This window comes from Ceratotherium simum, chromosome 11 (assembly GCF_057802395.1).
Source record: "Ceratotherium simum simum isolate JZ-2026a chromosome 11, ASM5780239v1, whole genome shotgun sequence".
NCBI lineage: Eukaryota > Metazoa > Chordata > Mammalia > Perissodactyla > Rhinocerotidae > Ceratotherium > Ceratotherium simum.
In genome coordinates this window covers 43,304,062-43,316,440 of record NC_141910.1, presented here as the reverse complement: position 1 = coordinate 43,316,440, position 12,379 = coordinate 43,304,062, and the positions used below count along the sequence as shown (strand labels likewise).

General features: G+C 34.4%; 1 protein-coding gene across 3 annotated transcripts in view; it reads right to left on the bottom strand.

Moving 5' to 3' along the window:
- SOS1 (SOS Ras/Rac guanine nucleotide exchange factor 1) overlaps positions 1–12,379 on the bottom strand; it is a 171,837-nt gene that overhangs the window by 17,479 nt on the left and 141,979 nt on the right. For all 3 annotated transcript variants that reach the window (XM_087436858.1, XM_004436726.3, XM_014792346.2), the window contains 5 exons: positions 12,199–12,302; positions 10,819–11,041; positions 9,571–9,690; positions 3,974–4,136; positions 3,362–3,479 (listed from right to left, as the gene is read on the bottom strand). In XM_087436858.1, the coding sequence (XP_087292984.1) occupies positions 3,362–3,479; positions 3,974–4,136; positions 9,571–9,690; positions 10,819–11,041; positions 12,199–12,302 (728 nt within the window). The remainder of the gene's footprint in view (positions 1–3,361; positions 3,480–3,973; positions 4,137–9,570; positions 9,691–10,818; positions 11,042–12,198; positions 12,303–12,379) is intronic.

Sequence of the window (12,379 nt, the reverse complement as noted above, 5' to 3'; positions counted from 1 at the left end):
GAGAGCTATCTTAGGGGCTACGGGGATAGAGTGGAGTGCATAAATATTTAAGAGGTAGACTCCACAAGAACTGATTACCTGGCTTGGGCAGAGGGTGGGGGCAGTAGGAATGAAGACTCTCAGCTTTGTGCTTGGGTGACTGAATGGGTGGTGGTATAATGACTAACACTGGGAACATGGGGGATAATAAGTTATGGGATGTTGTAGGTGTTAAAAGTACACTTGAATGAAATTGTGAAAATGCTTACGAGCAGCACTTTGGGAGAGCTCAGGATAAAATTTGGAAATTATTTCATGACAAATTAGTGGCTAGTTAAAAGAAGAACAAATGAACAAAGAGGTGGTCTCTAAACTTTGATCATACACTATCAGTAAAAAATGTTTAAGCACGCATCCTCAATATATAGTTTTAGAATAAAAAAATGTAGTACAAATATATACATAGACCTGAATGTTATATACTGTTCAAGCTTATTTTTTCCCATAGATCATTTTACCTACCCTACTCTGGAGTCAGCTGTTCTAGGGAGAAGGAAAGCAGAGCATTATGACATAAATAATGAAGACGGGTGAGGTTTCGCCTTTTTGCTGACACCTTTCCCAATCTTTCCAGGAAAAAGTGGCTGCTCAGGGTTCTAGGTTCCAATAGCACTTTGTTCACACTTCAATTTACAGATTTCCACAACACACTATTATATTTACTACATGGTAATGTAATTTATTTTTTTGCTCTTTCAAGGGAGCTTATTGAGGGTGAAACTATATTTTATTTGTCTCTCTATTCTCAACACCTAGCCCTGGGCCTGGCACATAGAGGAATGCAACAGATGTTTCTGAATGAATGAAAGAAGCATATTATTTCAGAATAGAAGAGAAAGCATTTGGAGAATAGACCAGGATGCAAGAAACATGTAGTCAATTCTAAAATGAAAGGAAAGCAAGAGTGGAGATGAAGCAAATTGAAAAAAAATTCTTGGAATTAAGGCTAAGTGACTATTAAAAAATGAATACCATTCAGAACCAAAAATACCTAGGAAAAAGCTAAATATCATAAATGTTCTTTCCAAATTAATTGATAGATTGTTCCAACTGTATTTTGGGGAATTACCCTCCCCCCAAATTATAAAGTTCCTTTGGAAAAATAAAGACAGAATTGGCAAATTCTGAAGAAATATTAAAGAACCAACCTTTATTATATATGAAAACATTATAAAGTAGGGTTTCTCAGCCTTGGTACTACTGACCTTTTGGATTGGATAATTCTTTGTTGTGGAGGCTGTCCTGTGCATTGGAGGATGTTAGCAACATTCCTGTCCTCTACCCACTAGATGCCTCTAGCATCTCCCAATTAGAACAACAGACATTGCTAAATGTTCCCTGGGGGGCAAAAATTGCCCCCAGTTGAGAATTACTTTTATAAAGTGCCAATCTTGAAAACTGGGCCTTAGTATAAGAAGTTAATGGGAAACAATATTTATTAAAGAAGGAGGTACCATATATAAATGGGGATAAAGAAGAAATAATCAACAAACGTGGATCAAGAAATAAACAATTTGGTGAAGAAATAAATTTGAATATTTCATATGGTATCTAAAAGAGACTTCAATTTGACTAAAGAGTTAAATATAATGTTAAAAGGGAAATCATAAAACTAGAAGAAAATATGATTGAATATTAAATTACTAAACTGGAAGAACTTTCTAAGGTTAGAAATAATAGAAATCATAATGGGAAAGATGGAGAGATTATAGAATGTAAAAATACTATATGTCAAAGAACGAAAACTAAAAGGCATATTGGTAAATTATTTGCAGCAGATATAAAAAAGCACATGGACAAGAGAGAATGCAAATATTAAACAAATGTATGAGAAAATGTCCACAATAATCAAAGAATGAAGATTAATACAACTAATAGGTAGTAATTTTTATCTGTGAAAATAATAGAAATGAAAAAATTTTAAAAAAAAAGTACCCAAAATTAGAAATAATGGGATGAAATGTGCTTCTCATACACTTCTGATGAATAAATGAGTAAGGACTAAACAAATATTTCATATTATATGTTATAATATAATATTAAAATACTAATATTAAATAATAAATGAGCATAAATATCTTTCAGAAAACAACTTGGCAACATGTATCAAGAGTCACATATTGACAAAAAACTGACACCTGTGAACTTATGTAATTCCTCTTCTGATTATTTCAAGAAAATATTCTCAAATATAGGAAAAAAGGTATAAATATGAAGATATTCATTATAACATTATTTAGGAAAGCAAAAGGACTGGAACCAATGTATGTGTCCAACACAGGGTACTAGTTAAATAAATTGTCATATCAACTTTATGGAATATTATGCAGCCATTACAAATGATAATTATGGAGACTAATAAAACATGACAATATATTTAAGATATGATAAGTGAAAAAAGTAAATAATGTATACATGTCATACAATTACAACTATATACAATGTGCATAGCAAAAAGATTAGAAGTAAATAAAAAAGTGGTTGGTTATGAAGCATGAACAAAAAATGTGGGAAAATATGATGTTAACTGAAAAAATATCAGGACATAACAATATGTACAGTATAACTTGAAGCTACACAGAAAATATATAAATAAGGAAAAGGCTAGAAGAAAATATATCACATACTAAAAAGACTAAATGCCAGATGTGTATTAGAGATCATAATTTTTGTAGGGGTTCAGAGGAAGAATCATTAGAGACACACACAGGCAGAGAAAAGAAACCAGTGTGAGAGAGATACTGAAGATATGAAATACAGGAAATACATGATGGAATAAGATAGAGGAACCTACAGGAAGGGAGAAGATTCAGATGGTAGATGTTTCAGTCTTAAAAGGAAGAAAAAGGCACTTCCTTCCTCTGGTGCAGAAGGGAAAGCAAAAAGGGTAAGTCAAGAGATTAAAATTTTGATGTGCTGAAGGTGTGGGCCCAAAGGCACATCAACTACGATTTTTATCCACGTGAGACTGTTTATAAGAAACATGATTATAAATATAGATGAGTATGGCCATGCCTCTTCTGTAGAGCGTTTGGATTTATTACAATTTAATAAAAAAGATTTCTATGAATACAAAAACACAAGTAAGCATTATATAATATAGAATGGCTGCCCAAGGTGGAAATAAAAAGTAGAATGTGTATATCAGGCTTGATCTGAAAAGGTCCTAACAGAGAAAAATTATAAAGGGATTCAGGTACTAAATAATACTTGTTAAATAAGTATTTTCTGCTGGCATATTACACATGTGTATACTCACTCATTTAATGAAATAAGTGTCTTGTTTTATCCAGAAACACAAAATTCAAGAAGAAATGCTCACCAAAGAAAGGCACACATGGTGGATTAATAGACCTGAGTTTTGCCAAATATTTCTTATAGTGATCTTCACTTAATTCATGAGCTTCTTCTAAAATTTTCTTTTGGCGACTTGGTATTTGCTACAAGAAAAAAATAATATTTAGGCAGCATAAGTTTACAAAAGGAATCACAGGTTTTGCCAAAAAATGCCAGGCTAAGAGTAAAGCCCAAGCACAACAGTATCAGTTTGATTCTAAGAATGATTAATACTGCCTCAAAGAAACTATCTTCATGGACTCGAGTACAAATTTTAAAGAAGTGTGTGTGTGTCATCTAGTTTATCTTGTCACTCCTTATACAATTATACAAGCATTTGGTTGTACATTATATATTACAGATTGAGTGCTGAAAGTTTTTTCTTCTAACTTAGGCTAGGACCTGTGAATGTATTTTAATAAGAATACCTAATTTAAAAAGAGAAACCAATTCAATACAAAATTTAGATAACTCCATCTTTTAAACTGTTACTGAAAAGACAAGTGAGGCACCTAAAATTAAAGATCATAACTGTTAAAATCCTGATTCTTAGAACAGGGAATGGAAGTTCATTTTAAAAACACCTATACAAACCTACCTCAAACGTGTGGTCTAGTCTGTAAACAGGTGATGAGTTCATAGCACTGACAACCTCAAGGACACCATTGAAGTTGTTCAGCTCCTGAAAGACTTGCAGAATCTCAATTATTCGACTCACAACAGCTACTCTTTCTTCTAAGTTTTCAGTTTCTACAATACATCTGGGAATCAAAGACAAAATTGAATTAAAAAATTTGGAGTTTTCCCAACAAAGATATGATTTTAAAAATTTAGTAAATACAATAATGTAGAGTGGGGGCTTTCTATAGTGTAACTATAGAGAATATATATTCAGGTAAATAGTAGAGGACTGGAAGATAATGCAGTGCCTTCACAGTCATGCACGCTACTCTTCACTGTTTTCCAGACTGGTACAGTTAACCAGTCAATCATTTTCCTATTGTATTTGATGCATCCTCTCTCAGCATTAGAATTAACTGGTGAGTCTAACTTCTTGTTGAATGTATGTTGGTCTTTGGAATGCGGGTGTGTTCTAGGGGAATTTATTCTAGAATTCAAGAATTCTGTGCCTTTTATTCTTCACCTAATTGCAAGATTTTAGTGATTAATGTTTAATATCTTTCGTTGATATGTAGAAATAATTAGCTACATTTCTAGGAACAGCTCTTCAGATAAGGATTGTAATGTTAAAAAGTCAATGCCAGTATTTTACCACAATTAAGAATATTACTTAGAAAGAAAAAAAAGTCAATGAAAACAAAAGCACCTTATATTTAAATACAAAGAATCCTTGGAAAGCATATATATCCCAGTAAACAGCTAAAAGGAAGCCTACTATGCTCAAAAAAAGAAAATTCCTCAGTGAGTATCTATTTCTACTATTTGAGAGAATTTTTTATTTCTAATCACTTATCAGTAAAGAAAAAGACATTTTAAACTTGGTTGTCAATAATGTAACATTAAACACATAATCTAAGAAAAATTGAATACATAAATGGGAAAAATAAATATAAATCAATATTAAACATTTTAAAAAATATAAAGTTGCAGATTGTATTCTTCTCGGATGAGGCTGATCTGACACTAAGAAAAAAAACATTGCAAAACTATCAAAATAAATTTGCCTTATTATCAAATTAAACATAACGTGTTTATGTGTTTAAAGCATTAGGTAGAGCTCTACAAATATATCATATTCCAGCTAGCTAGTTAGTTGGACATTTAAAAACGTGTATTATACGTTTATTATACAAGTATAATTTATGTATATCTTTTATTTAACTATTTCAGTTGATATTAACTAGGTGTACAAACTGAGATCACCTGTGAAGCTTTTATAAAAACCAGGTAAGTCTGGGGTGATTTATCCATAGGTGACCCCAATTCTAATGCATATCCATGGCCAAGAACCAATGTGGCAAATGAACAAAAACCTCTCACGTTGAAAAGGCAGAAATTGGAACCCTTGTACACTGTCAATGGGAATGGAAAATGATGTAGCTGCTATGGAAAACAGTATAGGGGTTCCTCAAAAAATTAAAAATAGAACTATCATATGACCCAGCAATGTCACTTCTGGGTATTTATCAAAAAGTATTGAAATCAGGATCTCAAAGAAATATTAGCACTCCCACGTTGACTGCAGCACTATTTACAATAGCTAAGATGTGGAAACAACCTAAATGTCCATCTATGGATGAACAGATAAAGAAAATGTGGTATATTTATTATTCAGCCTTTAAAAAGAAGGAAATCCTGCAATATGTGACAACATGGATGAATTTTGAGGACATTAGGCCAAGTGAAATAAGTCCATTGCAGGACAAATACTGCATGATTTTACATATATGAGGTATCTAAAATAGTCAAGCTCACAGAAGCAAAGAATAGAATGGTGTTTGCCAAGGGCTAGGGGGAGGGGTACAGAAATGGGGACCTGCTAATCAACATGTATAAAATTTCCGTTATGCAAGATGAATAACTTCTAGAGATTTGCCGTATAACATTATGCCTATAAATAACAATACTGTATTGTACATTACAAAAATCTGTTAAGTGGGTAGATCTCGTCTTGTATTCTTTCCACAATTAAACAAAGAAAAGGAAAAGGAAAAGAGCAGGAAATAGCCTTCTTCTTGGTAATCTATTAAAAATAGGACAGAAATGAAAATGGTCCGTATGTCTTATCAGTTATGTTTCCTCTTTTCAGACATAAGTTTTAATTATTATGCGAGAAAAAGGCTTCTGCATACTGAAGTATAGTTATTTAACTTGATAATGAAGAAATGAGGAAGCAACATTTAGAGGGCAAATTCTAAATTTTTACTTTTTAGAGGCTAAGAAGTGATAACATAAATAAAAGGAAGTCCTAACTTTTAAATAACTTGGAATGCTTATTTCTCTTTAGAAATTGCTTTCATGTCTTTATCCACATTTCTGCCTCAGGTTTTTATCCACATGTGCCTCATTCTGCCTCGGCCATTCCCTAATGTCACTGGTCTCTTGTTCTGATAATCCCAATATGATCTGTGGAAACCTCATATTACCCTTATAAAATATTAGTCAAGTAATCATATTGTATTTACTCAGGAAAAAATATGGCCAATACATAAAACGCCTATCTCTGGCCCCACCTATAAAATTGCATTGAGATTCTGGACTTCTGACAAGACAGTGTTAAGGAACTCTGCTTACCCACTCCTCAGTGAAATTGGTGAAAATTTTATTTATATATATATATATATATATATAAATACACATATATACATATACACACACACACACACACATATATATATGCTATAGCATCTAAGTTTGTGTAAGTACACTCTATGATAGTCATACAATGAGGAAATCATACACACACACACACACACACACACATTTAAAGTCTCTGGAAATGGCCCTGAGAGCAAATGCCAAATGAAGAACCATCTATTCAGGAAAATCCATAAAAATTCAGTAAGAGATGCAAGAGTCTGTGGTATTTGAACCAAGACTGCTCCCTCCCTCCTTCCTCCCAGAGAACCTCTGAGGGGGTAAAGGGGGTGGGTAGTCTACTCCAGACTGCTGCGGCAAAGAACACAGGCCTCCCTATCCACCCAGCTCCCAGCTGGAGGGCTTTCTTTCCTGGAGGAGGAGAACTTCAGCTGCCAGTTGCTGGGGTTAAGTCCCGGGTGAGTACAGCTGAGAAATGGGGACTCCATTCTTCTGCCTAACTCCTATGTGGAACAGAGGCTCTACCTTGAATGGGCCATACTGAGAATACTTGGAAGACAGCCACTCCCTGGTTCCTGAGGCAGTGGTTCCATGCCAGGGGAAACAAGCCAAGGACCGTGCGTGCGTGTGCGTGCACACACACACACACACAAACACACACACCCCACCCCCTATCAAGCACTCAGCTCCTAGAGCAGGAATGTCACTCAGAGAGAAGTTGACTATTGTCCCCAGCTCCAGAGTCCAGGCTCAAACAGATAGCTCCTAATCTCTTATCATTTGCAACAAAGTGTGGAGAAGTTTAAACCTAAGGGCCCTCTCAAGAACAGTGAAGGCTGTGTGAAAGGCAATTGGGAGATTCATGGATCTAATGAAGATACAGCCTAGATGTTTGCAAGAGAGAACCAGGGAATAGGACAGTTGGGATGAGCCCTTCTAGAGTCAGAACAAATATCAGAGATCTCAGAAACCATTCCTTCAAAGGAGTCACAATTTGATTGAATTAGTTTGTAAAGCAATTTATGCCACCAGGGAATTGTTGAAAACAACAGAGCCATCAGCTGACAATTAGCAGAGTTTAACAGCTGGGTGTGGTCAAGAAAGGAGTGAAAGAAAGTTGTACCTATTCTACTGCCTTCTTATGGTGACTGTGCGTACACAAATCTGTAGCTCCCAGAAGATTAACATCAGGTACAGGGGTGGGGGGGGCGGGGGGGTCACTAAAATAATCCAGCCAGTCACTAAACAAATAAATAAGCAATAACAATAACAAGGCTTGGGGGGTAGGAGAGGCAGTACTCACAAACTGCTATAATATACACTTATATACAATTATGCACTGCATAATTACATTTTGGTCAACATAGACCACATATACAACTATGACGGTGGTCCCATAAGAATAGTACCAGATGGCCTAGGTGTGTAGTGGGCCATACCATTTAGGTTTGTCTAAGTATGATGTTCACACAACAATGAAATCACCTAATGATGCATTTCTCGAATGACTGTATTATCTAAAATGTCAAGTTTCCAACAAAAAATTACAGGCATGGAAAGAAATGGGAAAGTATGACCTGTACAGTGGAAAAAAAAAAAGAGGGGAACAATAACTGCCTGGTGAGACAGATCAGGTGTCAGATTTAACAGAAAAAAATTTCAAAGTAGCCATTACGAATATGTTCACAGAACTAAAGGGAAGCATGATTTAAAAAGTAAAGGAAGGTAGGCGCTGGCCGGGTGGCAGAGTCGTTAAGTTCGCGCACTCTGCTTCGGCAGCCCAGGGTTCATGGTTCAGATTCCTGCCATGGACCTATGCACTGCTTATCAAACCATGATGTGGCAGGAGTCCCACATATAAAGTAGAGGAAGATGGGCACAGATGTTAGCCCAGGGCCAATCTTTCTCAGCAAAAAGAGGAGGACTGGCAACAGATGTTAGCTCAGGGCTAATCTTCCTCACAAAAAAAAAAAAAAGTAAAGGAAGGTATGATGACAATGTGCATCAAACAGAGTATCACAAAAGACACAAATGATAAAAGGAACCAAATGGAAACTGTGGAATTGAAAAGTACAATAAAGTAAAAATTTTACTGGAGGGACTCAATAGTAGATTTGAACTGGCACAAGAAATAGTTAACTTGAAGACAGAGCTATCGTTCAGAAATGAAGGCAAAATAAATACTTTCCCAGATAAACAAAAGCTGAGAGAGTTTGTTGCTAGCAGACCCATGGTACAAGAAACACTTAAAGGAAGTTCTTCAGGCTAAAAGCAAATAACCCCAGATGGTAATATGAATCCATGCAAAGAGCACCAGTAAAGGTAATTATAAAAGACACTATAAATGCATATTTCTTTCTCATTTCTTCTCTTAACTGATTTAAAAAGCAACTGTGTAAAATAATGTGTTATGTAATGCACTGCTGGGCCTATAACACATAGAAATGCAATATATTGCCAGTAACTTCACAAAGGAGGCGGGTGAGAGCAAAGCTGTAATGGACTAAGAAAATGATGGCCAATGGTAAAGCAATAATTATCACAATGTATCATTAGATTTGCATCATTAATTATATGTAATGTGTGTTACAATAATACCACAAAAAAGGGGGAAAGGGAATAGAGCTATATAGGAGTAACATTTTAATATACCACTGGAATTAAGCTAGTATAAATCTGAAGCTGATCCTGATAAGATGTATATGGTAAACCCTAAAGCAACCACTAAAAAATAACTCAAAAAAATAATGAAAAAATCATTAATGAAGTTAAAATGCTACATCAGAAAAATACTCAGTGCAAAAGAAAGGAGGGATAGGGAACAAAAAAAGATATGAGACATATAGAAATAGAATTGCACTGAAATTCATAACATAGCTGACTGCTATGAAATGTAAGAATGTCAGTAATACTTACTTCTCAAACCACAAAGTGAGATTAGTGGTGTGCCGGATCATTTTCAGAAGATTAGGAGAATTAATTTCTTTGTCTTCTTTTGTCCACACACTTCCAACTAATTCTGATGGCTGTACAGCTCTAAAATCATCAAGACATAATTCTACATGATACTTTCCCCTCTTATATATTGTTTTATTAAGTAAATGAGATAAATAAAACTAAACTCCCATATAAACTTTCCTCTTATACCAACAGAAAGGTTTATGAAAACAAGGTATAACAAAAAAATTATAATTATGCATCTTTCTCTATAGATTTAAAAAATATTTTATGCATATACTTATGTACTTTTATTATTGCTTTATAGTAGCATTTTGCTTTGGGCAAGGCTGGAATTTCTCCAGCACTTATAAATATTATTTAACAAACTAGAGTGACCAAGTAGTTTGGGATAGTTCTTTTAAATAGTGATATCTGTTATAATAACCAGTCCAATGAGAGTATAGTAATCATTGTAATTCATAAATCTTTTGTTTTTCCTCTAAAGGAGGGGGAGAAAAACCCTACCACAAAAGGGTCCTGGGAAATAAATGAAATTAGATTCTAACACTGATTTTTGAGAATAGTTATGATCTTTGGTGGGAGGAGATCTATAAATTTAGCTCCTTTTTTCCATTTAGTTATTAAAAAATAAATAGTTTAAATTCTAAATAGTCCTCATTCAAAACTAGAAACAGACATTTTTTGAGAGAGTGGTTATATCCATATAGAAAAAAGGCCGTGATTTAAGTTCACAACTACAACAGCAGTAGCTAACAATTATTGAGCCCTTACTTTGTTCTGGACAATGTACTAAGCACTGTATATATACTGACTATTTTAAACCTCACAGCAGCCCCAGGAGTAGGTACTATCATAAGCCCCATTTTACTCTTGAGGAAACTAAGGGGCAGAGAGATAAAAGTTACACAAGAATGTTAAAGTTGACCAAGGATACCAAGCCAGCAATTGGTAAATCCAGGATTTGAACCTAGCTTTACCAACTAAGGGTGATTGCAGACGGAGAGAGCTGAAAATCCAGACAGATCAAGGAGGATCAGGGAGCGAAAAAAAGAGGAGCTTTCTATCCATCAGGCCTGATTACTAGACACTTCATGTACGACCTCATTTATGTCTTATTCCAGTCCTATAGGACAGAAACCAGTATTTATTAAAAAAATTAAGTTCTTTGAAATGATTTTTCAACTTGAATGTCAAATTACATACCGATATAGATCTGATTCAAGTAAAGTGAGTTGTCGAGCAATTTCTATTGGGTGTAAGGTGAGCAGGTCAAAAGTCTCTATGTGCCCAGGTCTGCTTATATGCCACTCAACTGTGGGAGGTGAACTCTGAAATGTAATATTATGACCTGGTCCATTGTCTCTTGCAATTTTTTTCCTTTGGATTATTTTAGTGATGGATTCGACCCATTTTTTCATTGCTTTACCTGAAATACATTACATTTTAAATAACATTTAAGTACTTTTTACTTAATATTTTATGTTTTAAAAATAGTTTAAAATCATATGAGTGATACCTGAATATATCTTTGCTATAAAAAGGTCAAATGATCCAAATAAAAAAATGGAAGTTCCCCTTCACCGTTTCCCTATTCCCTATCCCAATCTCATTCTTCTTCCTATGGGTAACCACTGTTAACAGTTTGGTATATATTCTTCCACAACTTTTCTAAATAAAATTAGAAAGTAATTTATTTGTGAGATTTTTCACCTCTATTGTTCTGAACTTCTGTTCAAAATATTATTTTATTATCCTCCCAAAAAAAAGATGTATCTTATACAAATGACATTTATAAGGACAGATTATACACATTCATTGTTAATCTAATTAACATAGCATTTTATAAACCAAACAGTGCCAGAGGACTGATTCTTTCATTTTAGTGTGAGTTTTTGATGTGGCTTTCTTTTGTACTACCCATGAAAGTACTATATTTCAACCCTTTATTTTCTGATTCTCATTTAGAGTGTACAAGGAAACAGAAACAAGTTTGTCTAGGACCACCTTAGACCTATACAATCATAGAATCTTTAAAACTAGAAGGGAAACTTTGAAGATCATCAAGCCTAGCTCTGCATGTTACTGATGAGGGAACTGAAGTCTAAAGAATCAAAGTGATTTTGCCCAAAGTCATGTATCTGGTGTGTGGCCGTGTTCAGAATAGAACTCGCGTTTCTCGGCTCTCAGTTCAATATGCTTTGCTGCCTCTCTGATATATGCACTATTCACCTAATTGTGGCCCAGTCAACCCTGATCAGTGGTGTTATAACGGTACAACAGTTCCTAATTGTCCTCTGGTACACATATTGTGTAAAGACAGCATAAATTTAGATTTTTCTATCCAATTCCAAAATAATCAGTAAGTTGATTTAGTAAATGAAAATACATTGGGTCAACAGGGTGATTATTGAGCAATTTGTAGGTCAAAAATGTTTGATGAAAATGTTTTAACTTTTCCAAATGGTTATGCTGGCACTATTATAAACACCTCTTAACAACACCGAGCAGTAATGACATCAATTGATAGTCACCATATTGGTACTTTTACTACATATAAAGCTAGGCACTTAAAAAAAATCGTACCTCTTACTGTTCCAATAAATTCTTCCATTCGCTGCAAAAGATCTGCATCTCTTTCAAAATCATAGAAGTGGTGCTCTACCCAGTGCCGACATACATTTAATACTCTGTAGCATTAACATAGAAGAATAATTGAATTACATGGGAACTCAGACATAAACGTTTATCACAATGAAAGGTATAA